The 26,192-nt window shown below is 43.6% G+C and overlaps 1 protein-coding gene across 5 annotated transcripts in view; it reads right to left on the bottom strand.

Moving 5' to 3' along the window:
• Positions 1–26,192, bottom strand: part of LOC112224671 (DDB1- and CUL4-associated factor 6-like) — a 53,102-nt gene that overhangs the window by 20,072 nt on the left and 6,838 nt on the right. For all 5 annotated transcript variants that reach the window (XM_042319918.1, XM_042319919.1, XM_042319920.1 and 2 more), the window contains exons 2-8: positions 16,790–16,851; positions 12,528–12,620; positions 11,146–11,331; positions 10,827–10,940; positions 10,264–10,399; positions 8,089–8,300; positions 5,498–5,591 (exon numbers count right to left, since the gene is read on the bottom strand). In XM_042319918.1, coding sequence (XP_042175852.1) covers positions 5,498–5,591; positions 8,089–8,300; positions 10,264–10,399; positions 10,827–10,940; positions 11,146–11,331; positions 12,528–12,620; positions 16,790–16,851 — 897 coding nt within the window. The remainder of the gene's footprint in view (positions 1–5,497; positions 5,592–8,088; positions 8,301–10,263; positions 10,400–10,826; positions 10,941–11,145; positions 11,332–12,527; positions 12,621–16,789; positions 16,852–26,192) is intronic.

The raw sequence follows: 26,192 nt of genomic DNA, 5'->3' as shown, positions 1-26,192 counted from the left end.
ATGGATGGGTGTATCTTTGAATTCACTGTTGAATGGCCTGCTCCTTCTCCATTTTCGGAACACCAGCCCGCTCCCCCAAAGTGATCCATAGTATATCTCGGCTCGCACTGTGATCCTGAGCTCTCAGGTCCATACAGCGTTATGGTCTTCACTGATCTCACTCTCCGTCAGCTCCATCTGTGGCATTTAGGGGCAGGACTCGGTTGTATACTGATGGTCGTGAGCGCAATTTAGCTGGGCCCTGAGGACCTCTTCTCCACCACAGCACAGGAACACTCTGGCACCCAGGGGTGAGGTTTGTATGCTGTACTAACTGTTCTTTCCTGTTGGTAGAAAACTGTTGGTAGAAAACAATTAGGCTATAGTTATATTCAAGAATCACTGCATAAACTAGCATTTGCATGTACCTCCTCTGCCTCCTGCATTTCCTCCAGGATGAAAACATTTGCAAATAGTCTGGGTAGCCATTTGCTAGCTACCTGTCTTGTATATTGTCAACACACACACAGCAAATACAGGGACATTTATTTATTTTTCAGCAAACATTAGCCATGTCAACTTCAGTCTAGCTAAATGAGGTGGAGCTAACAAAACATTACAAAAACAAATCTGTCAACAAAATGTATTACAGTACTTGACTATCTGAGGTGGAAGCTAGCTACAGTAACTAACGTTATCTAATAACAGCGGTACACTGATAAACTGTGTTCATATTTAGTTGCAGTTTAACGTTAGTTGCATGCCGTGAGGGTGTTACACAAAACATTTGAGACTCAATTAACGTTAGCTAGTTATCATCAACTAGAGTTGCAACAAAGTTGTCCAGTGACGTCTAACGCTAGCCTCGTCAACAACAGACATGCCTGGTTAACGTTACCCCTGGCTCCATTGCCTCCTCCGTTCAGTCGCTTTTGCTTGACTCCAAAGTCGGCGATGTTGATGATGGACGGCCGGAAACCCCTACACCAGAACCCTCAATTTCAAATGGAGGCGCAAGCAGAGGGCTTCAACATAGGCTTATGACTCCTTTCCATTCAGAAACTCCCGGTTGCCGCATCAAAAGTGCCCTTCGCCGAGAAGTCTGCCTCCGCGAAGTGCTGTCTGCAGGTCCTGCTAGCTCGAGCTGGGACGTCCTTCCTCTTCCGGACATGGAGCCACTTCTTCAAAAGTTGTGTGTCCTTGGGAAGCCGATGGTAGTTTACCGAGGGACCTTTTTTTGGGAGCCAATTCATACAGCCTGGCGTTATACAGTTCATGTTTGAATTACTACTTGTTGTTGTTGTCCGCACCTAACACGCTCTTCGAGTCACACTCCACGTACATACATGGTGTATTAGAAGCAAAGTCAATACCACAGACAATTAGATGATTCTGGCCAGTGCCACACTGGCGTCAGTCGTTCCTATGGTCATTTAAAATGGCGTCCCCATAGCTCAAATAAACCTCATCGGCAATCAAAATACTGAATATAGAGATGTTTTTATGTTAAATGCACATGTTTAGTATTAGTGGATTGACTACATCTCTTTGCTTAGATTTACTTCCTAAAGCGTTTCCATTCCCCATTTTATGCCTTGACATGGACTCAGAACATCCAATTTCGTTGTTTTTCTATGAACAATTGTAATTTTGAGGGTGAAACGCAAAATAAATCTAAAACCAAGACAAATAAAGAGAAAAAATTGAAACAATTTGGAAGAAAAAAAAATATTTAAGGAACCCCCTTAGTTGTTTAATAACCATTATTTTACCAGATATATTGACAGAAAACTGCACTACTTTCTCTTGTACACTAAGGAGCCCGGGAAGAGTTGCAGGGGAGAGAAGAAGAGAAGAATATGCTTCGTCGCTCGCAGCTGTTCATTCTTTTAAAGTAGCCCTCATGCTAGAAAAATGTTGGAGACTCCTGGTCTAGAGAATCCTTGTGTCACACCCCTGACTGTATGAACAGTGCTGCCTGGGCCAGAATGAGTTAATGATATCAGGGTATTGCTTGCCATCCCTCAATAGTCAACAGCGGACTACCAATCCACTGCATCATCCAGACGTTATAACTGCTGACCTGGTGGGGGAAAAGTTCCCTTCTCCTTATTCTACAATACCCAAACATCAATAAAGGTCTGTGATAGCAAGAGGCAGCTTCATCATAGTCTCAACTGGGCCCGGTATAAGCTGTGTGTCAGTGAGAGCTAAAGCTAACAAGATCCCCATGGACAGAGATAGGCCCCGTTAGCAACAAGAGGCAGTGGCAGGGCTCTGTGGGAGAGATTAGAGCTGGAGAAGACATAGAGAGTTATCCGGGTGTGTGTGTATATGTTAGATCCCTCACTTCCAAGGCAGTTATAGTCAATTATCTAATCACTGATCATAGGCTTGATGTGATTGGCCTGACTGAAACATGGCTTAAGCCTGATGAATTTACTGTGTTAAATGAGACCTCACCTCCTGGTTACCATATCCCCCGCGCATCCCGCAAAGGCGGGATGGAGGTGTTGCTAACATTTACGATAGCAAATTTAAATTTACACAAAAAAAAAAAAAAAGACTTCTAGTCATGAAATCTATGCAGCCTCCTACTCGATCACTTTTTATAGCTACTGTTTACAGGCCTCCTGGGCCATATACAGCATTCCTCACTGAGTTCCCTGAATTTCTATCGGACCTTGTAGTCATAGCAGATAATATTCACATTTTTTGTGACTTTAATATTCACATGGAAAAGGCTTTCGGAGCATCATCGACAGTGGGTTTTTTCCAACATGTCTCCGGAACCTACTCACTGCCACAGTCATACTCTGGACCTAGTTTTGTCCCATGGAATAAATGTTGTGGATCTTAATGTTTTTCCTCATAATCCTGGACTATTGCAACAAATAATCTGCTCAGACCCCAACCAAGGATCATCAAAAATCGTGCTATAAATTCTCAGACAACCCAAAGATTCCATGATGCCCTTCCAGACTCCCTCTGCCTACCAAGGACAAAAATCAGTTAACCACCTAACTCAATTTAACCTTGCATAATACCCGAGATGCAGTCGCACCCCTAAAAACATTTGTCATAAGAAACTAGCTCCCTGGTATACAGAAAATACCCGAGCTCTGAAGAACGCTTCCAGAAAATTGGAACGGAAATGGCGCCACACCAAACTGGAAGTCTTCCGACTAGCTTGGAAAGACAGTACCGTGCAGTACCGAAGAGCCCTCACTGCTGCTCGATCATCCTACTTTTCTAACTTAATTGGGGAAAATAAGAACGATCCAAAATGAATTTTTGATACTGTCGCAAAGCTAACTAAAAAGTACCATTCCCCAAGAGAGGATGGCTTTCACTTCAGCAGTAATAAATTCATCAACTTCTGAGGAAAAGATCATGATCATTAGAAAGCAAATTACGGACTTCTCTTTAAATCTGCATATTCCTCCAAAGCTCAGTTGTCCTGAGTTTGCACAACTCTGCCAGGACCTAGGATCAAGGGAGACACTCAAGTGTTTTAGTACTATATCTCTTGACACAATGATGAAAATAATCATGGCCTCTAAACCTTCAAGCTGCATACTGGACCCTATTCCAACTAAACTGCTGAAAGAGCTGCTTCCTGTGCTTGGCCCTCCTATGTTGAACATAATAAATGGCTCTCCACTGGATGTGTATCAAACTCACTAAAACTGGCAGTAATAAAGCCTCTCTTGAAAAAGCCAAAACTCGACCCAGAAAATATAAAAAACTATTGGCCTATATCGAATCTCCCATTCCTCTCAAAAAAAATTGAAAAAGCTGTTGCGCAGCAACTCACTGCCTTCCTGAAGACAAACAATGTATACGAAATGCTTCAGTCTGGTTTTAGACTCCATCATAGCAATGAGACTGCACTTGTGAAGGTGGTAAATGACCTGGTAAATGTACGCTACGGTCACAAGATGCAGGCCTCCTAATTGTCCCTAGAATTTCTAAGCAAACAGCTGGAGGCAGGGCTTTCTCCTATAGAGCTCCATTTTTATCCAATGGTCTGCCTATCCATGTGAGAGACTCAGACTCGGTCTCAACCTTTAAGTCTTTACTGAAGACTCATCTCTTCAGTGGGTCATAAGATTGAGTGTAGTCTGGTCCAGGAGTGTGAAGGTGAACGGAAAGGCACTGGAGCAACGAACCGCCCTTGCTGTCTCTGTCTGGCCAGTTCACCTCTCTCTAATGGGATTCTCTGCCTCTAACCCTATTACAGGGGCTGAGTCACTGCTCTTCCATGCTTTCCCTAGGAGGGGTGAGTCACTTGAGTGGGTTGAGTCACTGATGTGGTCTTCCTGTCTGGGTTGGCACCCCCCTTGGGTTGTGCCGTGGTAGAGATCTTTGTGGGCTATACTTGGCCTGGTCTCAGGATGGTAAGTTGGTGGTTGAAGATATCCCTCTAGTGGTGTGGGGGCTGTGCTTTGGCAAAGTGGGTGGGGTTATTTTCTGCCTGTTTGGCCCTGTCCGGGGGTATCATCGGATGGGGCCACAGTGTCTCCTGACCCCTCCTGTCTCAGCCTCCAGTACTTAGGCTGCAGTAGTTTATGTGTCGGGGGGCTAGGGTTAGTCTTTTATATCTGGAGTATTTCTCCTGTCTTATCAGGTGTCCTGTGTGAATTTAAGTATGCTCTCTCTAATTCTCTCTTTCTCTCTCTCGGAGGACCTGAGCCCTAGCACCATGCCCCAGGACTACCTGGCATGATGACTCCTTGCTGTCCCCAGTCCACCTGGCCGTGCTGCTGCTCCAGTTTCAACTGTTCTGCCTGCGGCTATGGGACCCTGACCTGTCCCAGACCTGCTGTTTTCAACTCTCTAGAGACAGCAGGAGAGGTAGAGATACTCTCAATGATCAGCTATGAAAAGCCAACTGACATTTACTCCTGAGGTGCTGACCTGTTGCACCCTCGACAACTACTGTGATTATTATTATTTGACCATGCTGGTCATTTATGAATATTTGAACATCTTGGCCGTGTTCTGTTATAATCTCCACCCGGCACAGCCAGAAGAGGACTGACCACCCCTCATTGCTGTTCCTAGGCCGTCATTGAAAATAAGAATTTGTTCTTAACTGACTTGCCTAGTTAAATAAAGGTAAAAAATAAAATAGATAAAAAAATTGCCTGGTTCCTCTCTAGGTTTCTTCCTAGGTTTTGGCCTTTCTAGGGAGTTTTTCCTAGCCACTGTGCTTCTACACCTGCATTGCTTGCTGTTTGGGGTTTTAGGCTGAGTTTCTGTACAGAACTTTGAGATATCAGCTGATGTAAGAAGGGCTATATAAATCAATTTGATTTGATACATAGGTGTGTGTGAATAAGACAAAGCGTGAGTGTGAGAGAAAGCATGAGAGTTTTTTTTGTTTTTCTTTACCAATAGAGCCTAATGGAATTGAAATTTGGAAGGAGAGAGAGAGAGAGAGACAGGAGGCAATAGAGAAGAAAGGGAATAAGAGAGAAAATGTGTGTGTGTGTAAGATTCTGTGTACTCTTACCGTCCCGCTCTCTCTCGCTCTCAGGACGAGCTCGTGGACCGGTGTCAGACCAGTCACCTCGTAAACGAAGACGCTTCACTGGGGGCTGCCGCAGCTGTGGACACACACACAAAACATAAAAAACATGCTGTCAAGTCTAAGCAGAGTTAAAAATAGCATGCAAACCATGGCACAGTCCCTGTCCTATTTAGTACCCCCCCCCCACACACACACACACACACTCTGCTCTCTGCACTACAGTCCCTGTTACTGTCCTATTTAGTACACACACCTCTCTCTCTGCACTACACACTTTCCTCTGGCCATCTCCAACACACAGGACAACAGGCTTAGAGCCAGGGAACTGGTCACCCAACACAGGTACCTCTGCTCCTCCCCTGGGAACAGAACGAGAGGGGGACAGCCAGCTTCAGTGGAGAGAGAGAGATTTAGAACGTGGAAGAGAATGAGAACAACTTCCACTGAGACCAGAGATAGAGAATGACAACTGCATAGAGAGAGAGAGACAGAGGTGGGGCAGCTAAGGAGAGAGAGAGAACAAGAAAGGTGAGATAGTGAGAGGGCTGAAGGGGGGAGAAAGCGAACCCGAGCTCAAGTAGGGTCGCAGGAGTAACAAGATGATGGGTAAAGGAGGAAGAGAACGGGGTGAGAGCGATGGAGGGCCCAGAAGAGAGAGAGAAAGAGGAAAGGCAAACGCCTTGGCAGGCCCTACAGCCTCCGTCCTGGTCTATTTTGGTGGGGTGGTTGGCGGAATATTGCTTGCGCCAGGCACTGTATTTGGAAAGGTATGTGGGAGCAGAGCTGGGTGAAACCAGACACAGCTGAACACACTATTCGACCGTGATCCAGCACATTTCTTACACACCCCCACACCTTCCTCTCTGCTGGCATTTAGTGTCCCCCCTCACCCACTTCTCTCCACTAAATTGAATTATCCCACTCAAAATTTCTTCCTCCTCCTCTTCCTCACTCCTCTCCCTGACCTCTCAGGGTCATCTCAGTGCACCACCAGCAGCTACCACACAACACATTGACAGGAGATGCCCTGAGAGGACTTCCACCACACAACACATTAACAGGAGATGCCCTGAGAGCACTTTAGTGGTGAGAGCTGCTCCACACAAAGCCAGCTCTGTCTGTTTACAATCAACATCCCCTTGGCTTGAGAGTGCCGGAGTAGCTTACATTAGAGACCTGCAGTATGTCTGTCTAGCCATGTGTTTGTTTCTGCTCCTAGCAAAGTCCCATATGGACAACAAACATGGTACCGTGATAAAATCCCACAATAACTCATGTAATGGACCATTCATGTTTTTAATACAGAGAGTTTATGGAAAAAAAACACTGAAGTACATATACACCAATGACTGTATATATGACATGGAAAAAGTTATTGCTCACATGACACCATTCATTCCTATGAAGACTCAATAGCTCACTTAAGCCAAATTAAGTCAATAGCTCACTTAAGCCAAATTAAGTCAATAGCTCACTTAAGCCAAATTAAATCAATAGCTCACTTAAGCCAAATTAAGTCAATAGCTCACTTAAGCCAAATTAAGTCAATAGCTCACTTAAGCCAAATTAAGTCAATAGCTCACTTAAGCCAAATTAAGTCAATAGCTCACTTAAGCCAAATTAAGTCAATAGCTCACTTAAGACAAATTAAGTCAATAGCTCACTTAAGCCAAATTAAGTCAATAGCTCACTTAAGCCAAATTAAGTCAATAGCTCACTTAAGCCAAATTAAGTCAATAGCTCACTTAAGCCAAATTAAGTCGGTTAAGAGGGCCTCCCATGGATACAACATACGCAGTTTGAGCTCACAGAGAGATATAATTTGAGCTAATCCAGGAAGTGAAGTTGCAGGATAGAGCAGTGCTGCCCCTTCTCATTGAGGAACTAATTTGAAGGTCGACCGGAATATTGCAGGCTGCCACTATCAACTAAATGATCCTTATAACTTATTGTGTGTGATAAATCAGTTCAAATACATACATCTGGTGTATTAGAAGCAATTATTAGTACCATGATTGTCTTCGAAACATTGTTTCATTTACGCCAAGATTGACCACGAAGACTGCCATTCACTATAAATGGGGAGGTCCCGTTTTCTGCAAAAAAATGCCTGAGTACCGCAGTTGGCCTTGAACTTCCGTGGCTTCAATGAGTGGGGGCAGTCATTCTCACCTGGTATACACAGACTTTCACAGAGGGGCATACACAGTGCACACACACACGTATCCTAGCCTGACTGTGTGTGCAGTAGTCTTTTCCCTGTGCTCCCCTGAGGCCTGTTCTCACTGCAGCACAGTGTGGATCTCTGTGTGGCTCTCAGTGACGTTTCATTGTACTGCATTCAGAGATGGTACCCAACAGTAACAGACTCAACCAGCTATACTCACCCCCGACACTGCAAGTATGCACAATGACAATTTATGATATGCACACAAAAGTGTGGTTATACAAGATAAATATTTTGTTTATGGAGAAACTGTCCAAACCAAATTTCTCAATTCCGTTTGCATAGAGAAGCATACACCTCATATTTATCTCAAATCACAATGGCGGCACCTCTGCCGCCCTCTCACCTCCTCCCTCCTCTCCTCGGACGGACCCTTCAGCTCTCGGGCCTGGTCATTATTGGGGTCAAACAGGTAGACGTAGTCTGAAGAGTAGCTGACCAACACCTCCTGTCCGTCCCCGCTGTAGCAGAGTGAAGTCACACGACACGACTTGTTGGACAGGTGGGCCGGAACGAAGCGCACACACATGCCCGTCGTTCCACGGCCCATGTAGTTCCCTGGGGGGGGGGGGGTTAGTGAGACAAGGCCCATGTAGTTCCCTGGGGGAGGGGGGGTTAGTGAGACATGGCCCATGTAGTTCCCTGGGGGGGGGGTTAGTGAGACACGGCCCATGTAGTTCCCTGGGAGGGGTGTTAGTGAGACACGGCCCATGTAGTTCCCTGGGGGGGTTAGTGAGACACGGCCCATGTAGTTCCCTGGGAGGGGTGTTAGTGAGACACGGCCCATGTAGTTCCCTGGGAGGGGTGTTAGTGAGACACGGCCCATGTAGTTCCCTGGGAGGGGTGTTAGTGAGACACGGCCCATGTAGTTCCCCTAGGAGACACGGCCCATGTAGTTCCCTGGGGGGGGGGTTAGTGAGACACGGCCCATGTAGTTCCCTGGGGGAGGAGGGGGGTTAGTGAGACACGGCCCATGTAGTTCCCTGGGAGGGGTGTTAGTGAGACACGGCCCATGTAGTTCCCTGGGAGGGGTGTTAGTGAGACACGGCCCATGTAGTTCCCTGGGAGGGGTGTTAGTGAGACACGGCCCATGTAGTTCCCTGGGAGGGGTGTTAGTGAGACACGGCCCATGTAGTTCCCTGGGAGGGGGGTTAGTGAGACACGGCCCATGTAGTTCCCTGGGAGGGGGTTAGTGAGACACGGCCCATGTAGTTCCCTGGGAGGGGTGTTAGTGAGACACGGCCCATGTAGTTCCCTGGGGGGGTTAGTGAGACACGGCCCATGTAGTTCCCTGGGAGGGGGTTAGTGAGACACGGCCCATGTAGTTCCCTTAGTGAGACACGGCCCATGTAGTTCCCTGGGAGGAGGGGGGGGGTTAGTGAGACACGGCCCATGTAGTTCCCTGGGGGAGGGGGGGGTTAGTGAGACACGGCCCATGTAGTTCCCTGGGAGGAGGGGGGTTAGTGAGACACGGCCCATGTAGTTCCCTGGGAGGAGGGGGGTTAGTGAGACACGGCCCATGTAGTTCCCTGGGAGGGGTGTTAGTGAGACACGGCCCATGTAGTTCCCTGGGGGGGGTTAGTGAGACACGGCCCATGTAGTTCCCTGGGAGGAGGGGGGTTAGTGAGACACGGCCCATGTAGTTCCCTGGGAGGGGTGTTAGTGAGACACGGCCCATGTAGTTCCCTGGGAGGAGGGGGTTAGTGAGACACGGCCCATGTAGTTCCCTGGGAGGGGTGTTAGTGAGAAACGGCCCATGTAGTTCCCTGGGAGGGGGGTTAGTGAGACACGGCCCATGTAGTTCCCTGGGAGGGGTGTTAGTGAGACACGGCCCATGTAGTTCCCTGGGAGGGGGGGTTAGTGAGACATGGCCCATGTAGTTCCCTGGGAGGGGGTAGTGAGACAGTCAAAGGCAAGCAATGGGGAATGACATAGGGCAGAATTGAGTGAGTAGTAGTAGTAAGTCATTAATAGCGTAACTCAAAATTCACTTGTTTGATCAAGTTAGCTCCAGACTCTGATCCAAGGGCAGTTTTGCATTTCTCCTCCCGAAGGGTTAAGGCTTTGGTAGGACAAACTGATCCTAGAATGTGTTTCTAAACACTAACAATAATGTGGATGCTACTATGATTACGGATAGTCCTGAATGAATCGTCAATAGTGATGAGTGAGAAAGTTCGAGACGCACAAAAATCATAACCCCATGACATGCTAACCTCTCAACATTACAATAACAGAGGAGGTTAGCACTACCTTTGTTCCCCTAAAATGTAGGGACTATGTTCAACATTTCTAAACGTTCACCTGATATGGATGAATATACCCTCAAAAGAAAGCACTTTAACCTCATTGTGATTGTATCATTTCAAATCCAAAGTGCTGGAGTACAGAGCCAAAACAAACAAAACAATGTGTCAGTGTCCCAATACTTATTGAGCTCACTGTATTTACTGATGGAAATTCAGACAACAAAGACAGACAGACCGGGAGAGCTACATGAGAGGACAGAGATGGTCGTTACCCGTAGCCCTGGTGCCCAGCATGCGTCTGTCATAGATGCGTACGGAGCTGTCAGAGCAGCCCACTGCCAGGTAATAGGGCACCAGCGGACTGATGGAGATAGACGTCGCCGCCCGCCGACAGTTGATCAGGATGTCCTGGTGAGAGGAAGAGACAGTAAACAACAACACCACCACCACCACCGTGGGCTAAAAATCAGGAAAACTGGAAAAAGGTGTGATATATTATTTAAAAACAATATAAAATAAGCAGAATTTGTTTTATTTAATCTTTATTTAACTTGGCAAGTCAGTTAAGAACAAATTCTTATTTACAATGACGGCCTACCACGGCCAAACCCTAACCCGAATGACGCTGGGCCAATTGTGCGCTGCCCTATGGGACTCCCAATCTCAGACGGTTGTGATACCGAATATGCAGACTTTAAAACACAGGTCAAATAATAGATCAAAAGTAAGAAAAAAAGTCTTGATTGGTGTTCTTTGTTTGATGGTTTTATGTTCAAAATCAATACAAATTTAGATTTAGAAAAATAAACATTGATTTATTTCCCTCCTTCCTTACATCTTTGCAGTCCTCTTTAGTACAGCTGGTCTTTGTGCGCAGGTCAAACCAGCGCACGGTGCCGTCCTCCCCACACGACAGGAACGTATAGGGGTCGTTGGGTACCGTCATAATCTAAAAGGAGAACAGGAGGAGGAGAGTGCAGCAAGAGGTGAAGGGAAAGAGGGAGGAAGGAAAATGTGAAGAAAAAAAAAGAAAACATTTGGGTAGCTCCCTATAACGAATCAAATCAAATCAAATCCGCCACACACACACAAAAAAAAGAAAAGATTTCCAACAACCTGATACAAACAAGTTGAGAAACGCTTGTGTACAGTACCTCGTAGGCTGTTCCGTAGTGGCAGGTGAACTGGCACTGCCGGTTGATGTCGGGGCTCTTCTCTGTGTGGGTGTAGTAGATGATACCATCCCCAGAGCACGAGATGATCTGCTGGTCACTGGTCTGAGGCATGAACTTAGCACTGAAGATGTTCGCCCGGTGACCCGACCGTATGGTTGCCTTGACCTGAGGAGAGTTCCAGAGAGGAGTGTGTGTAGCGAGTTGCAGGTGTGTATGTATGTGTTCGATTCTATCGGTGCATCTCCCTCCATTGGTATCCTCTACATCTGCATTGAAGACTCCTGGGATGAGTTGCTCCCTCTTCTGACTAAAAGGGAAACCTTGGTTCTACTCTCCCATGCTTCATCAAATTACGTCAACTCAAATCACCCAAAAACATTCTGGTCAGTTGAACTGAGTCCATCCTTTTTTACCAGGTAAGTTGACAGAGAACATTCTCATTTATGGCAATGACCTGGGGAATAGTTACGGGGGATAGGAGATCAATGAGCCAATTAGAAGCTGGGGATGATGAGGTGACCGTGATGGTATCAGGGCCAGATTAGGAATTTCACCAAGACACCAGGGTTAACACCCCTACTCTTACAATGTGTCATGGGATCTTTACTGACCACAGAGAGTCAGGAGATCTGTTTAACGTCCCATCCGAAAGACTGCACCCTATACAGGGCAATGTCCCCAATCAGTGCCTTGAAATAGTGTCTCCTGCTGGCCCTCCAGCACCACTTACAGCAGCATCTGGTCTCCCATCCAGGACCAACCCTGCTTAGCTTCAGAGGCAAGCCAGCAGTGGGATACAGGGCGGTGCTGCTGACTGAGATGCTTATCAAATGTAAATTATTGGACAAGATTGTAAAATAGAAGAGGGTATACATGATGTATAGCCGGGCACTGAAAAAAATCCTACGAGAATCCAAAGCACCCAATTGACCAAGGTGATGTTCCACATCAACACCAGAGACCGAGAGGTTGGATCAGCAATTGTTCATTTTCAGAATCTCTCAACAGCGTATTTCTTTGACTGTTGTTAAGCTGATGGGAGGTTTATAGACGTCTACTCACTGTCAGTTTTTTTCTCTGTCCGTCTTTATCGGCGATAAAGATCTTTCAGTAGGTAAGTTCTCCTCCATATAATGAGCACTATCTACACATCCAATCCATTATAATTTCACCCCAGGTCGACCATGTAACGGTGTAATAAAAACAGGATGTTGGTGATGTAAGGTCATATGTTTGAATGAATAATCTGTTTTCTGTTTCCAACCTAACCTGCACACTTTTTTTTTACCTGCACTTTTTATTATCACATATTTTTTGAACTAAAATCCTATTTTTTAACTAAAATCTGACTAACACCTTACCTTTCTGTTGTATGGGTTTGTGATGACCAGGTTGGTATCGTCCGACCCTGACAAGATGTACTCCCCGGTATCGTTCCAGGATATAGTATTGACCTGATTGGGACAAAATACAGTGTGAGTTCACTCTTGGCCTCAGCACATAATAATAATACTGAAAACAGCTTTTTGTCTACAACTGTGGAATTCCTAACCCAATCTAAGGTGTAACATCAAAGCGTCCCTCGGTCAAATAGAAACCGGGTGAAAGTTCACCAAATGAGAAACAAACAATTCTGAACAAAAGCATAAAACGAGATCACAGACATTTTCCATATGCACAAAAAGCTTATTTCTTGAAGATTTTTGCACAAATTTGTTTATATCCCTGTTAGTGAGCATTTCTCCTTTGCCAAGATAATCCACCCACCTGACAGGTGTGGCATATCAAGAAGCTTGATCATGGGGACAAAAGGCCACTTTAAAATGTGAAGTTTTGTCAAACAACAATGCCCCCGATGTCTCAAGTTGAGGGAGTGTGGAATTGGCATGCTGACTGCAGGAATGTCCCCCAGAGCTGTTGCCAGAGAACGAATATGAATTTCTCTACCATAAGCCGACTCCAACGTCATTTTAGAGAATTTGGCAGTACGTCCAGACTTTCCTCTGTAACCACGCCAGCCCAGGACCTCAACTTCCGGCTTCTTCACCTGCGGGATCATCTGAGACCAGCCACCCGGACAGCTGATGAAACTATGGGTTTGCACAACCGAAGAATTTCTCCACAAACTGTCAGAAACCTTCTCAGGGAAGCTCATCTGCGTGCTCGGCGTCCTCAACAGGGTCTTGACCGGACTGCAGTTCGGCATCGTAACCAACTTCAGTGGGAAAATGCTCACCTTTGATGGCCACTGCCATATTGGAAAAGTGTGCTCGTCACAGATGAATCCCGGTTTCAACTGTACAGGGCAGATGGCAGATGTGGACGAGCGGTGTGCTGATATCAACGTTGTGAACAGAGTGCCCCAAGGTGGCGGTGCAGTTATGGTATGGGCAAGCAAAATCTACGGATAATGAACACAATGGCATTTTAATCATGGCAATTTGAATGCACAGAGATACTGTGATCCTGAAGCCCACTGTAATGCCATTCATCCACCGCCATAACCTCATGTTTCAGCATGATAATGCATGGCCTTGCATAATGCATGTCGCAAGGATCTGAACACAATTCCTGGAAGCCTGCATACTGACCAGACATGTCACCCATTGAGCCTGTTTGGGATGCTCTGGATCAACATGTACGACAGCGCGTTCCAGTTCCCGCCAAATATCCAGCAACTTCGCACAGCCATTAAAGAGGTGTAGGAAAACATTCTACAGGCCACAATCAACAGCCTGATCAGCTCTATGTGAAGGAGATGAGACGCGCTGCATGAGGAAAATGGTAGTCACACCAGATAGTGACTGCTTTTCTGATCCACGCCCCTACTTTTTTGAAGGTATCTGTGACCAGTCATGTGCAATCCATACAGTCGGGTCTAGTGAATCGATTTCAATTGACTGATTTCCCTATATGAACTGTAACTCAGAAAAATCTTTGAAATTGTTGCATGTTGTGTTTATATTTTTGTTTAGTGTACAATGGAACATTCTATATCTGCAACACAGAGCACACATTTCGTGCCTTCTCTAGGCGCTGTGTCTTTGCGACCATAGATCAATAATTCATTAAGTTCCCCAGCAGAGTTTAATACACTCTCCTCCCTCTATTTCTAGGGTGAGAGTCCGATCAGCGTGCAACAAGGTTGGTCACACAATCCCTCTTCATTGCCAAACCTAACTGGACCCCTCCTCCCCCTCCACCCCCCACCTAACCATTCCCAAATAGTCTTTCTGGGTGATTTAATCTCCATTTGATCCCCGGTCATGATTTACTGTCCTTCCCTTGTCGAGCAGCTTTAAAAAAAAAAACCACTGTAAAATGTTATTGCATTTTCACAGAACGACTGTCATTTCAGAGAAACAGCTCGCATCACTGTCTGAGAAAATACATTAGCTTAATAAGAGTGGTCTGTTACATGCTAAAAAGAACACACGTGCTGTAATCAGAGCTATGCTGGCTGGTTTATATTAGAAATAGACAGACAGACACAAAAGGGGAAGTCACTATATGTGGGGCATGATGTCATGCATGCATTGGAAACAGACAAATTATAGGTTACTGATAAGGAACGCTGAAGTCTCTCCCAAGGGGGTAAGAAGACAGAGTGCATGTTTTCCTGTAGTCACCACTCTGCTAACACTGTGTTTCAGTAGTTGCCAGGACAACACAGGCATGCTAGGAAAGGCTATACTGCTGTTCACCTATATCCCCTTAGAAAAGGACAACATTTCATGTTTCAGAAAAGTATTGTAAAAATGTAGGCCTAGATTGTGTAATAAATATGCTATACACTGGTAGTATCATATTTTTATCTTGCATATTCAATTTCTTTAGGTCTAGCATTGTGGTAAGTGGAGGTTGTTGCTAACAGGAAACTGAGGAGATCATTATCATCACTATGACCACAACCACCACCTTTTCTGTTCAAGCAGACTGTAGCTTACCCCGAATACTGACCTATCCCATCACCTGCAGCACTCATTATTCAGCCCGTTATGTTGTATATACTGATCCTACTTGATAGCACTCTGTAGGAATACTGTGTGTCTGTGTCTCGGTCAGAGTCCTTATGCCACCCAGACCACTCAGTGTGCCCCTGGCTGAACAGGTCCTCCCCTCCCCAGCCTCAACTCAACCCAACACAACCTGGCCCTTAAGAGTCAGACTAGCCTCATTCTGAATAAATCTGAAACCAAACTCTACAGTAGCTTTTTCCCTTAGCCCTAAGCCCCTGGACTTGTGATGCAGATCTATAGAAAGTGGATAGAAGTGCACAGCAAGATGTCACAAGCTTCCCCTAAATCCACTTTAGAAATTCAGGTCTGAATATGCCTAAAACAAGGAGTAGGAACAAGGGGAAAGGGGCTGTTTAAGAACTGGGTCTTTTAGTGTAATAACAGCCTAAATGACAATACATGACGTATTATGCTACTACTTTGATCCAGTACTGTACAGTAATGTTATCTACAGAGTAGATCAAGCCTACACGTAATCTCTTCCAACATCTCCTGCAATAAAGGTCATGCTGGGATTTGGGGGAACTGAAAAGTGATGGTCACCAGCATTAACGCAACATCATGTCACTCGTAATAGCCTAATAGGCGTTGTGAGTCAGAATGGCACTAGTAACACATGTTGGAGGGCAATTCTTCCTCGATCACTTCCTGTTGATGGAAGACAGGGGTTGACAACTCAAGTGGCTTCAGGTATCCAAGATGAGACAGACAGGTCCTCACGGAGACAGAGAGCGGATGGTGATTCAGTAAGCGGATAGACATTTGTTTTTTTAATTTAAAAAAGAAATTGGCTTCCTTACGTCTCCTTTGCATCCTTCATATGCACTGATAAGGACTTGGTAGGTGGGAGCGATGACAAACTCTTCCAAGCTACTGGTCTGAGAGAATACGCAATTTGACAGAACTCGCTCGGCCGATTATCTGAATGTAGCCTACAAGCAGGGAATGTGGCAGGAAGTTGTACGAGGGGATTCCATAAGGAATACATTTTGTTTGTACTATACATGTCACGCCCTGACCCTAGATTGCTTTGTATGTTTCTATTTTTCCTTTGGTCAGGGTGTGATGTGGGTGGGTATTCTATGTTGTATGTCTAGGTGTTCTGTTTCTATGTTTAGGCCTGGTATGGTTCCCAATCAGAGGCAGCTGGTTATCGTTGTCTCTGATTGAGAACCATACTTAGGCAGCCTGTTTTCCCACTATGGGTGTGGGTAGTTGTTTTCTGTTGTGTGTCTTTTATCGTTTCTCTCTTTATTTTCCTCCAACCAACTGAACAGACAGGAAGAGAAGGACAGAATCCTTGACCCAAACCAGCATCAGACAGTTTAAAGTTGTTGTGCAGTGGTAGAAGGAGTGACTGGCAGGGTGTGACAGTCTTGACAGGGCGTGTGACTGGCCGTATGGCTGCCTCGGGTTTCAACGAGTATGAGCAGTCTGGCCAGAGCTCAACACTCACACTGAGCTCTGCTTTCTGTCTGTCTGACACAGAGTTTCACACACTGACTGACAGAGTGGGGAGGGTGACGTGCTCTAAAGATGCAAGGAGGGACAGTTATGTACACAGAGTACACCACAGCCACACACGGTGGGTAACGCATACTCACACAGCCATCGTGAACATTGAGTGTCGCTTCGAGTTTCAGCCGCTGGACAAATTCTCTTCTCCCTGTGCAGAAACAGAAGAAATACCTTATTAGCAAGTCACAATTGTTACCACGATATCAAATCAAATGTATTTATATAGCCCTTCGTACATCAGCTGATATCTCAAAGTGCTGTACAGAAACCCAGCCTAAAACCCCAAACAGCAAGCAATGCAGGTGTAGAAGCACCTGCATTGGACTACTTCAGTCAGCATTCAAACGTATTGATGAAATTCAAGTCAACAACAAGGGCATCATCAACTAGGGTAAATTACATAGAAATGGCCAAACATACCATGGAGTTCCTAATTAAATTGATAGAGGGGTTATGTCATTAACCCTCAAAGTTCAGTAATGAGGCGAAAATGGCAGCCATCTTGGTCAGGGAGAAATGCAAAACCAGTCCAATTGGAATGAATGGCAGTAGAGGCAAAGGTGATGCATTTCCTGCTTTTACTTATGCAGGACACAAAGTAGGGTATGTGATGTATCAGCAATTGTGTAATGGAACTACAGTCAACTTAAAATATTGTCATATAATACAGTTTATACAGGTTTTATATCAATTCTGAATAAATAGCCTGAAGAATATATGTAAATGGACCATAAATGACTCAATGTGTTTTCTTGTAAAGCTGTGAGTGCTATATATGATACAATATCATTACTTGTTGCATTTACAACTTGTCTTAGTCCTATCAACTGATTTGAGCCAGTGTATGCCTGTGGAATGTTGGCAGTTAATTTGAAAAATATATGGAATCATTCCTCTAAAACTGTCTGCCTAGCTAGTGAACACACAGTGCAGATAAATTCTTCACATTCATTATTTTACACAATATCTTATTCCAACATTGGCAGGCAAACCATGGTTGGAAAACTCCCTGACCAACATGGCTGACCGTTGGACCATCATAAGGAAGGTTAATTTCCATTCTAGTACTCTGATTCCTAATTATATGGGCAATACCCTAGAGCAGAAATTTTGGAACCATTTATAAGTAGAGGTCGACCGATTAATCGGAATGGCCAATCAATTAGGGCCGTTTTCAAGTTTTCATAACAATCGGAAATAGCTATGTTTGGACACCGATTTGGCTGATTTAATTATTATATATATTTTTTTTTACAGCTTTATTTAACTAGGTAAGTCAGTTAAGAACACATTCTTATTTTCAATGACGGCCTAGGAACGGTGGTTAACTGCCTTGTTCAGGGGCAGAACGACAGATTTTTACCTTGTCAACTCCGGGATTCAATCTTGCAACCTTACAGTTAAGGTTAACCACTTGCCTCTCATTGCACTCCACCAGGAGCCTACCCGTTACGCGAATACAGTAAGTAGCCAAGGTAAGTTGCTAGATAGCATTAAACTTATCTTTATAAAAAACAATCAAATATAATCACTAGTTAACTACACATGGTTGATGATATTATTGTTTATCTAGCATGTCCTGCGTTGCATATAATCGATGCTACGCAGGAGGATGATTTAACAAAAGCGCATTTGCGAGAAAAAAAAGCACAATCGTTGCACGACTTTACCGAACCATAAACACCAATGCCTTTCTTAAAATCAATACACAGAAGTATATATTTTTAAACCTGCATATTTAGCAAAAATAAATCCAGGTTAGCAGGCGATATTAACCAGGAGAAATTGTGTCACTTCTCTTCTCTTCTCTTCTCTCGTTCTTTGCACGCAGAGTCTGGTATAGAGAGAAATAGTCCTATAAATACTATATTAACTACAACCTAAAAACCTCTTACCTTGGAATATTGAAGTCTCATGTTAAAAGGAACCACCTGCTTTCAGATGTTCTCATGTTCTGAGCAAGGAACTTAAACGTTAGCTTTTTTACATGGCACATATTGCACTTTTACTTTCTTCTCCAACACTTTGTTTTTGCATTATATAAACCAAATTGAACAGGTTTCATTATTTATTCGAGGCTAAATAGATTTTAATTGATATTGTCTTAAGAGATTATATTAAGTTAAAATAAGTGTTCATTCAGTATTGTTGTAATTGTCATTATTACAAATAAATAAATATGTTTTTTTTTTATAAAATAAAAATTGTCCGATTAACCATTATCAGCTTTTTTTGGTCCTCCAATAATCGGTATCAGTATTGGTGTTGAAAAATCATAATCGGTCGACCTCTATTTATAAGGGTCTATTTTGTTTTGCAATAGTTTGTTTTCCTGCCTCTGCTCTTAGTATTTAATGAGGGAGTAGGGAAAGAACTAAAACGTTACGTTAGAATTGTTGTAGTCAATCTTTCCATAGCTTATAACGTATTACTCATCTTGAGGAAGCATCCCTTGCATCTGCTGTCACCGTCACAGGGATAGGGGATCAAATGAGCAGGCTGCCTACACTGGCTACCCTGTCGTCAAATAGACTATCATTAAAAAAGGTTTGGCAGTCGGCTATTTTATGAGTAAACGTGTTCCCAAGCCTACAATGTACTCTATTAGGCTAGGCTAGATCCAGGTTCTAAAATACATCACCTCACCTTTAAGTATTAAACTTCACAATTGTTTGACAAAAAAAAAAAAACATTGCGAGAGAATTCATGCCATTTGACCCTGTCAGGTAAAGAGATGACAGTCTAGAATCTAATAAGCATTCCAGGTATACGGCATGAATGTAGAGGGCATGGAAAGGAAGGCCTTAGTTCCATCATCCACTATGACAGACTAGTGTGCATTGACAGTACAAGGCCATTGTCAAAAGGCAAAGTAGACCGTCATTAACACTATGGCCTGCCTCTGTAACCTAGCGTGCCTTGGTGCCGGTCCTGAAATGCTAACGAAATTACGCCGAATGCCAAACAAAACAAAAAAAAAGATCTCATTGTAAATACCATACAACTCTATGCACAATGATTATTTGGAACAATTTACACAGTATAAAAATAAAATATATGAAACATTTACTGAAAAAAACTGTGCAGATGCAAAGTTTGGTAACAGATTTATGGTAAAATCTCCCTCATTATTATTTGACCAAACGTTGTATCTGCACAGTTCTTCTTGTAAATATGTTTTTATAAATATTCAGTGGAAATTGTTAAAAGTAGTCCTAGTGCATATAGTTGTATCGTTTGTTACACTTTGAAATCAATGTTTTTTGTTTGGTATACATTTTCAAGTGAAAAATCTGGAGTCTCAACGTAATTCCGTTATCATGGAATTGCCCTCATATAAACAATGACACTATGTGTATGGGGCCGCCTGGCCAGATTAAATTGGACTGTCCCGTTCAATAAGAGAGAGACAGGGGTAAATAAATAGGCAAGATGATAAATAAATAAATAAACAAACAAACAAAACAAGCCAATGCTCTGTAATCGTATTGAAGTCTGAGCTCCAAGTTAGTAAGTGCATTCAAGGCACAATATCAGCTTTTGTTCTACAGCTGGGTTCTAGTGCATTGCTGTTCAAATCAAAACAAAGTGCCTGACTATATCAATATTCCAAGTTGCCATACACACCCACACCCCTCTGACATATTCTTTTCACAGCCAATACATTTTGAGAGTGTTGAGGAATAGATTCAATCAACAGAGGTCTTCCCAGGTCAGTGATGTCCTCAAAAACAAGCCTGAAAGCTTGCCATTCGACTGTTAACACTTTCTCGAAGTAACAGCTTCGGATGCAGCAATATAATGCTTTTTCAACATTGGAGAAGTGGAATATTGAAGACTTGAGAAGACGGCTCAAAACAGCTATTCAACACAACAGGCAGAGAGGTCTACATTGTATCCGTATTCCCTCCTTTGCCTTTCAACCTTCCGATATTTAAAGTCAAACATCCAAAAAGAGCAAGACAACAGAGCAAAATGTCACTTCCCCCTCATTCCTTTGCTGATAGGCCTTGGTCATGAGAAAGTAACATGATGATTATGATGATGATTGAATTAGCATATTTAGCAGAAACCATGTAAATTGAGCTCACTAAATCTCATGGGTTAAGAGGACTGTGCAAAATAGCCTTTAATTGTTCTATGATTAGGCCTAACTCTCCCTTGAAGTATATTTCTGGCCTTTGTTGAGATTCATATTCCACAAATTGAATACTAGCCCTCCTTCCACAGTGCTAAATGTAGCCTCTTACTGGTGTGATTACATGCTAGGGTCTCTCCGGTCATTTGACAATGACAGCTCTACCAACACACCCAGCCTAGTCAAGCTAAATGTAGCGCTAAGCTAAATGCAGTGCTATGCTAGCCCAATCCATAAACCACCTGCTCCACACCTGGGCCTGCTAATCCTCATTCAAATTAGGTTAACTTGGCCACAGATAGAAAAGGCTAATTCAGCATACCAGTAGCCCCAGATAGCATGCACGGTATATATCCTATAACAGCATTAAATGACTGTCCTGGAGGGTAAAAACACTTCTGTTGGTCATCCTCTCCTTCTAAATCAGTGACTGATTCAGACATCGGACACCAGGTGAGCGCAATTAACTACAAGGTAGCCTCCCACCTGGCATTTCCTCTCGCGTGAGCGTGCTTTTCCCACATGCGCCAACGGTTCCTCCATATTATCTGGCATGCTCATGCGAGAGACGGAACAGCTGGCTCTGGTCTACTTATTGTCCCCACTGCGACCAGAAAAAAACTGCCAGTAAGAAGTCTTGCCCTGGGGAACCCCTCCGCAGGGCAGGGGCAAAAAGTAGACTAGGTTGGTCCCACCCCGATCAGAAAAAAAAAAAATCAGGGAGTGGAATGTCTCGCTTTCTCTACTGTCTCTGCTTAAACCACTGGTGTGGATGGAGATGTCTGCTAATATTTGCATCCTATCAGTAACTGAGACTGTCTGGGACGGTTTGAAGATGGCTGATATCCTGAATGGCCTGGTCAGCACTTAGTGTCTGTCATTTCCATTATGTTTATGAGAGCAGAGGCATCTTTGAGTCAATATCACAAAGGATACAATGAACATAGCTTGTTGCTATAGCTGGTTGATACTGTAGCTTTTCAAGCATGTTGTAGGCCGAATTGTTATTTATCTTTGGGGAACCGAGGATTTGAAACATGCAGAAGATCACACCTCTAGATGTCTCTTAAAGCAACTTCCTCACTACTGACTAGAGGTCGACCGATTAATTGGAATGGCCGATTAATTAGGGCCAATTTCAAGTTTTCATAACAATCGGAAATCTGTATTTTTGGACACCGATTTTTTACTTTTTTTTATTACACCTTTAACTAGGCAAGTCAGTTAAGAACACATTCTTATTTTCAATGATGGCCTAGGAACGGTGGGTTAACTGCCTTGTTCAGGGCAGAACGACAGATTTTTACCTTGTCAGCTCCGGGATTCAATCTTGCAATCTTACAGTTAACTAGTCCAACGCTCTAACCACCTGCCTTACATTGAACTCCACGAGGAGCCTGCCTGTTACGCGAATGCAGTAAGAAGCCAAGATACGTTTTTAACGCTAGCTAGCAACTTATCTTATAAAAAACAATCAATCAAATATAATCACTAGTTAACTACACATGGTTGATGATATTACTAGTTTATCTAGCGTGTCCTGCGTTGCATATAATCGACGCGGTGCGCATTCGTGAAAAAGGACTGTCGTTGTTCCAACGTGTACCTAACCATAAACATCAATGCATTTCTTAAAATCAATACACAAGTATATATTTTTAAACCTGCATATTTAATTAATATTGCCTGCTAACATGAATATATTTTAACTAGGAACAATGTGTCAATTCTCTTGCAACAGAGTCAGGGTATATGCAGCAGTTTGGGCCGCCTGGCTCGTTGAGAACTGTGTGAAGACTATTTCTTCCTAACAAAGGCAGACAACTTCGCCAAACGGGGGCTGATTTAACAAAAGCGCATTTGCGAAATAAGCACACTCGTACCTAACCATAAACATCAATGCCTTTCTTAAAATCAATACACAGAAGTATATATTTTTAAACCTGCATATTTCGCTAAAGGAAATCCAGGTTAGCAAGCAATATTAACCAGGTGAAATTGTGTCACTTCTCTTGCGTTCATTGCATGTAGAGTCAGGGTATATGCAGCAGTTTGGGCCACCTGGCTCGTTGCGAACTAATTTGCCAGAATTTTACGTAATTATGACATAACATTGAAGGTTGTGCAATGTAACAGGAATATTTAGACTGATGGATGCCACCCGTTAGATAAAATACTGAACGGTTCCGTATTTCACTGAAAGAATAAACATCTTGCTTTCGAGATGAGTTTCCGGATTCTACCATATTAATGACCTAAGGCTTGTTATTTCTGTGTGTTATTATGTTATAATTAAGTCTATGATTTGATAGAGCAGTCTGACTGAGCGATGCTAGGCACCAGCAGGCTCGTAAGCATTCATTCAAACAGCACTTTCGTGCGTTTTGACAGCAGCTCTTCGCAATGTTTCAAGCATTGCACTGTTTATGACTTCAAGCCTATCAACTCCTGAGATTAGGCTGGTGTAACCGATGTGAGATGACTAGCTAGTTAGTGGGGTGCGCGAGAATAGCGTTTCAAACTCGCTCTGTCACTCGCTCTGAGACTTGGAGTAGTTGTTCCCCTTGCTCTTCAAGGGCCGCGGCTTTTGAGGAGCGATGGGTAGCGCTGCTTCGAGGGTGGCTGTTGTCAATGTGTCCCTGGTTCGAGCCCAGGTAGGAGCGAGGAGAGGGACGGAAGCTATACTATTACACTGGCAATACTAAAGTGCCTATAAGAACATCCAATAATCAAAGCTATATGAAATACAAATCGTATAGAGAGAAATAGTCCTACAATACCTATTATAACTACAACTTAAAACTTTTTACCTGGGAATATGTTAAAATGTTAAAAGGAACCACCAGCTTTCATATGTTCTCATGTTCTGAGCAAGGAACTTAAACGTTAGCTTTCTTACATGGCACGTATTGCACTTTTACAAAAAAATTGATTAAATCGGCTTTTTTTGGTCCTCCAATAAATCTGTATCGGCGTTGAAAAATCATATTCGTCGACCTCTCCTACTGACTCACAGAGAGCAGATTCATCATAAAGCATAACATACTAGATCAGCCTAAAAGCTATGTCTCAATAGGAAATGTCAACATAACCAAATCTGCAGGCATTAGTAATTGGAAGGAGGCAGTGCACTCCTCAGTCCTCACAGGGACAACGCCCTGATTCAACATGTCAGTCAGCCTAGTAGAGCTTGGTACGTGTTTTTATAGCAAACAAATACCAAGGATCATATGCATAGTATTTCATAATCCTCTTGAAGGGTGAATAACAAAAATGGCAGTAAGATTCTATGGAGCTTGATTACTATTCTCCACCAGCAAGTGTGACATCACACAATGAAACACAATAAAAGAACACAGTGGACATAGCTAACATGGATTTCAACTGAGGGCAACAACAGATGGAAGGGGGAAATCACATAGCCTACCATAAGCACAGAACATAGAAAATCGAATTCAATGTTTTGCATGTATAGCCTAGGCATATAACAACAACGTCATGTTTGATCACGGCATCATAGCTTTTTGTGAAGGAAAAAGTAAAAACCTTGAGCAGTTTCAAGTCAGTGTCCTCTGAGTTAAGTGCACATAACCAGTACCCAAACTACCAGAGAAACACCAGTCTAGTCCTGGCCCACACTCTTGGGATGCCAGTCAGTGTAATGGAGAGCCAACCCCATGAAGAGTGTCGTGTAGAAGACAGCTGAAGGTTTGTAAACAACCACTACGCTGCTGCGGGCAATGAAGAAACATCAGGGGGAAAAGGGATAAAGTAACCCAATACATGTTGTCATTATAGTAACAGTGGACCGTTGTCATTTTTATGATCCCATAACTGAACCGTAGCCTCTGTCAAATGCCTACGGTTTACTCTTAAGATCATGTAGTAGTCTGGTGTTCCATACTCATAGGACTCTGTTCCTTGCAGGCACTGCAGCTGTTGAAAGAGACTAGGTTATCTTCTCTAGACCAGTGGTTCCCAAAATGGGGTACTGCAGGGTAATAATATAACGTGTGTATGTATATAATTTATTTACTTATAGATAGATGTGCTAGTAACAACAGATTCAACAAATTTGGCCAAGGAGTTTGTGGAACAGGTTTAGAGGGTGCAATAAAATACAATGTAATATTACTTATTTACAATATTGGCTACCGTTAGATACAACAGGGAGGTTCACAGGAATCCACTGTACTCCATCAATGATCCAGTTGTCAACTCAATACTTTTTGTATTCCCACAAAAACATAAATGCACTTTAATCGAAGCATTTAAAAACAGCAAAATTGTCCTTCTGTCCCGTGACTAAATGTGTAGAATTACAGGAAATGACCTTTGACACTAATATTTCCTCTCCGATACAAAGAGGGGGGCCTTGAAAATGTTATTTCCCAGGGCCCAAGACTTGGTAGTCCAGCCATGCGTTGCAGCAGTCATTTTTAAACTCCTTGTACGCCACTCAGTGGCGGTTCTAGTTTGTATGGCTCCCTGGGCGAACCCCCCCCCCTCCCCCTCCCCCTTCAGCGCCAAAAAAAGAAAAGAAAAAGAAAACACCATTCTGCACTGACTAATTTTTATCAAAAATGCATTACCCATCCCCCAATACTGTCAATCAAGAGTCAAGATTAAACCAATTCACCTTGGTGGTGTGCAGACTGGTTTAATATTATTCTTAAAAGATTTCATACAAACCAGAAAAAAATTCAACAATTTGTCTGAAACTATATATTCACTGTATTATGAATGAATTGTGGTTTATTTGGTAGCATTTCATAGTGTGACTGATTTAACCAATTGCATTAGTACTGTACAAAGTTAGAGGTGTGCTTTTTGATAGAATCCCCCACCTTGGGCTTCCAATGGGGAGACCTGAGGTCAAACTACCCCCACCTGAGTGGGAGACCTTCCCAGACAGTAGCCTGCCTAGCTCAAACTAGAATCAGGGCGCCCACCCCGACAAGGTTAATTGACCCACAGTCCCACACGGTGACATGACATCATTGACGTGACGTGCAAATGAGCGATAGAAAACCGATTGTGCAAATGTCACCATTCCGATTTTTTTATGTGCTGGTGCCCCGTGCCGCCCCAGGCAAGATGCCGCCCTGGGTGGCTGCCCATGTCGCCTGTACCTAAATCGGTGACCATTTTTAATCGCACTCTAAAAGTCTGAGTTGTGTTATGATTTTGAGGGGGTCCCTGTTGAATTTGCTATCACAAAAGTGGTCTCCTGCCAGTACAATTCCCACTTAAGCAGAATCATTTCAGAGTCTCTCTGAGTTATATTTTGAGTAGCCCATTCGCCCCAAATCAATGGATTATTTTCCTGTGAGTCAAAGAAAACAAACAGC

The sequence above is a fragment of the Oncorhynchus tshawytscha genome, linkage group LG03 (assembly GCF_018296145.1).
Source record: "Oncorhynchus tshawytscha isolate Ot180627B linkage group LG03, Otsh_v2.0, whole genome shotgun sequence".
In the NCBI taxonomy this organism is placed as follows: Eukaryota; Metazoa; Chordata; class Actinopteri; order Salmoniformes; family Salmonidae; genus Oncorhynchus; species Oncorhynchus tshawytscha.
Note: the sequence above shows the minus strand (reverse complement) of the source record. Positions and strands in the feature narration are given on the sequence as shown.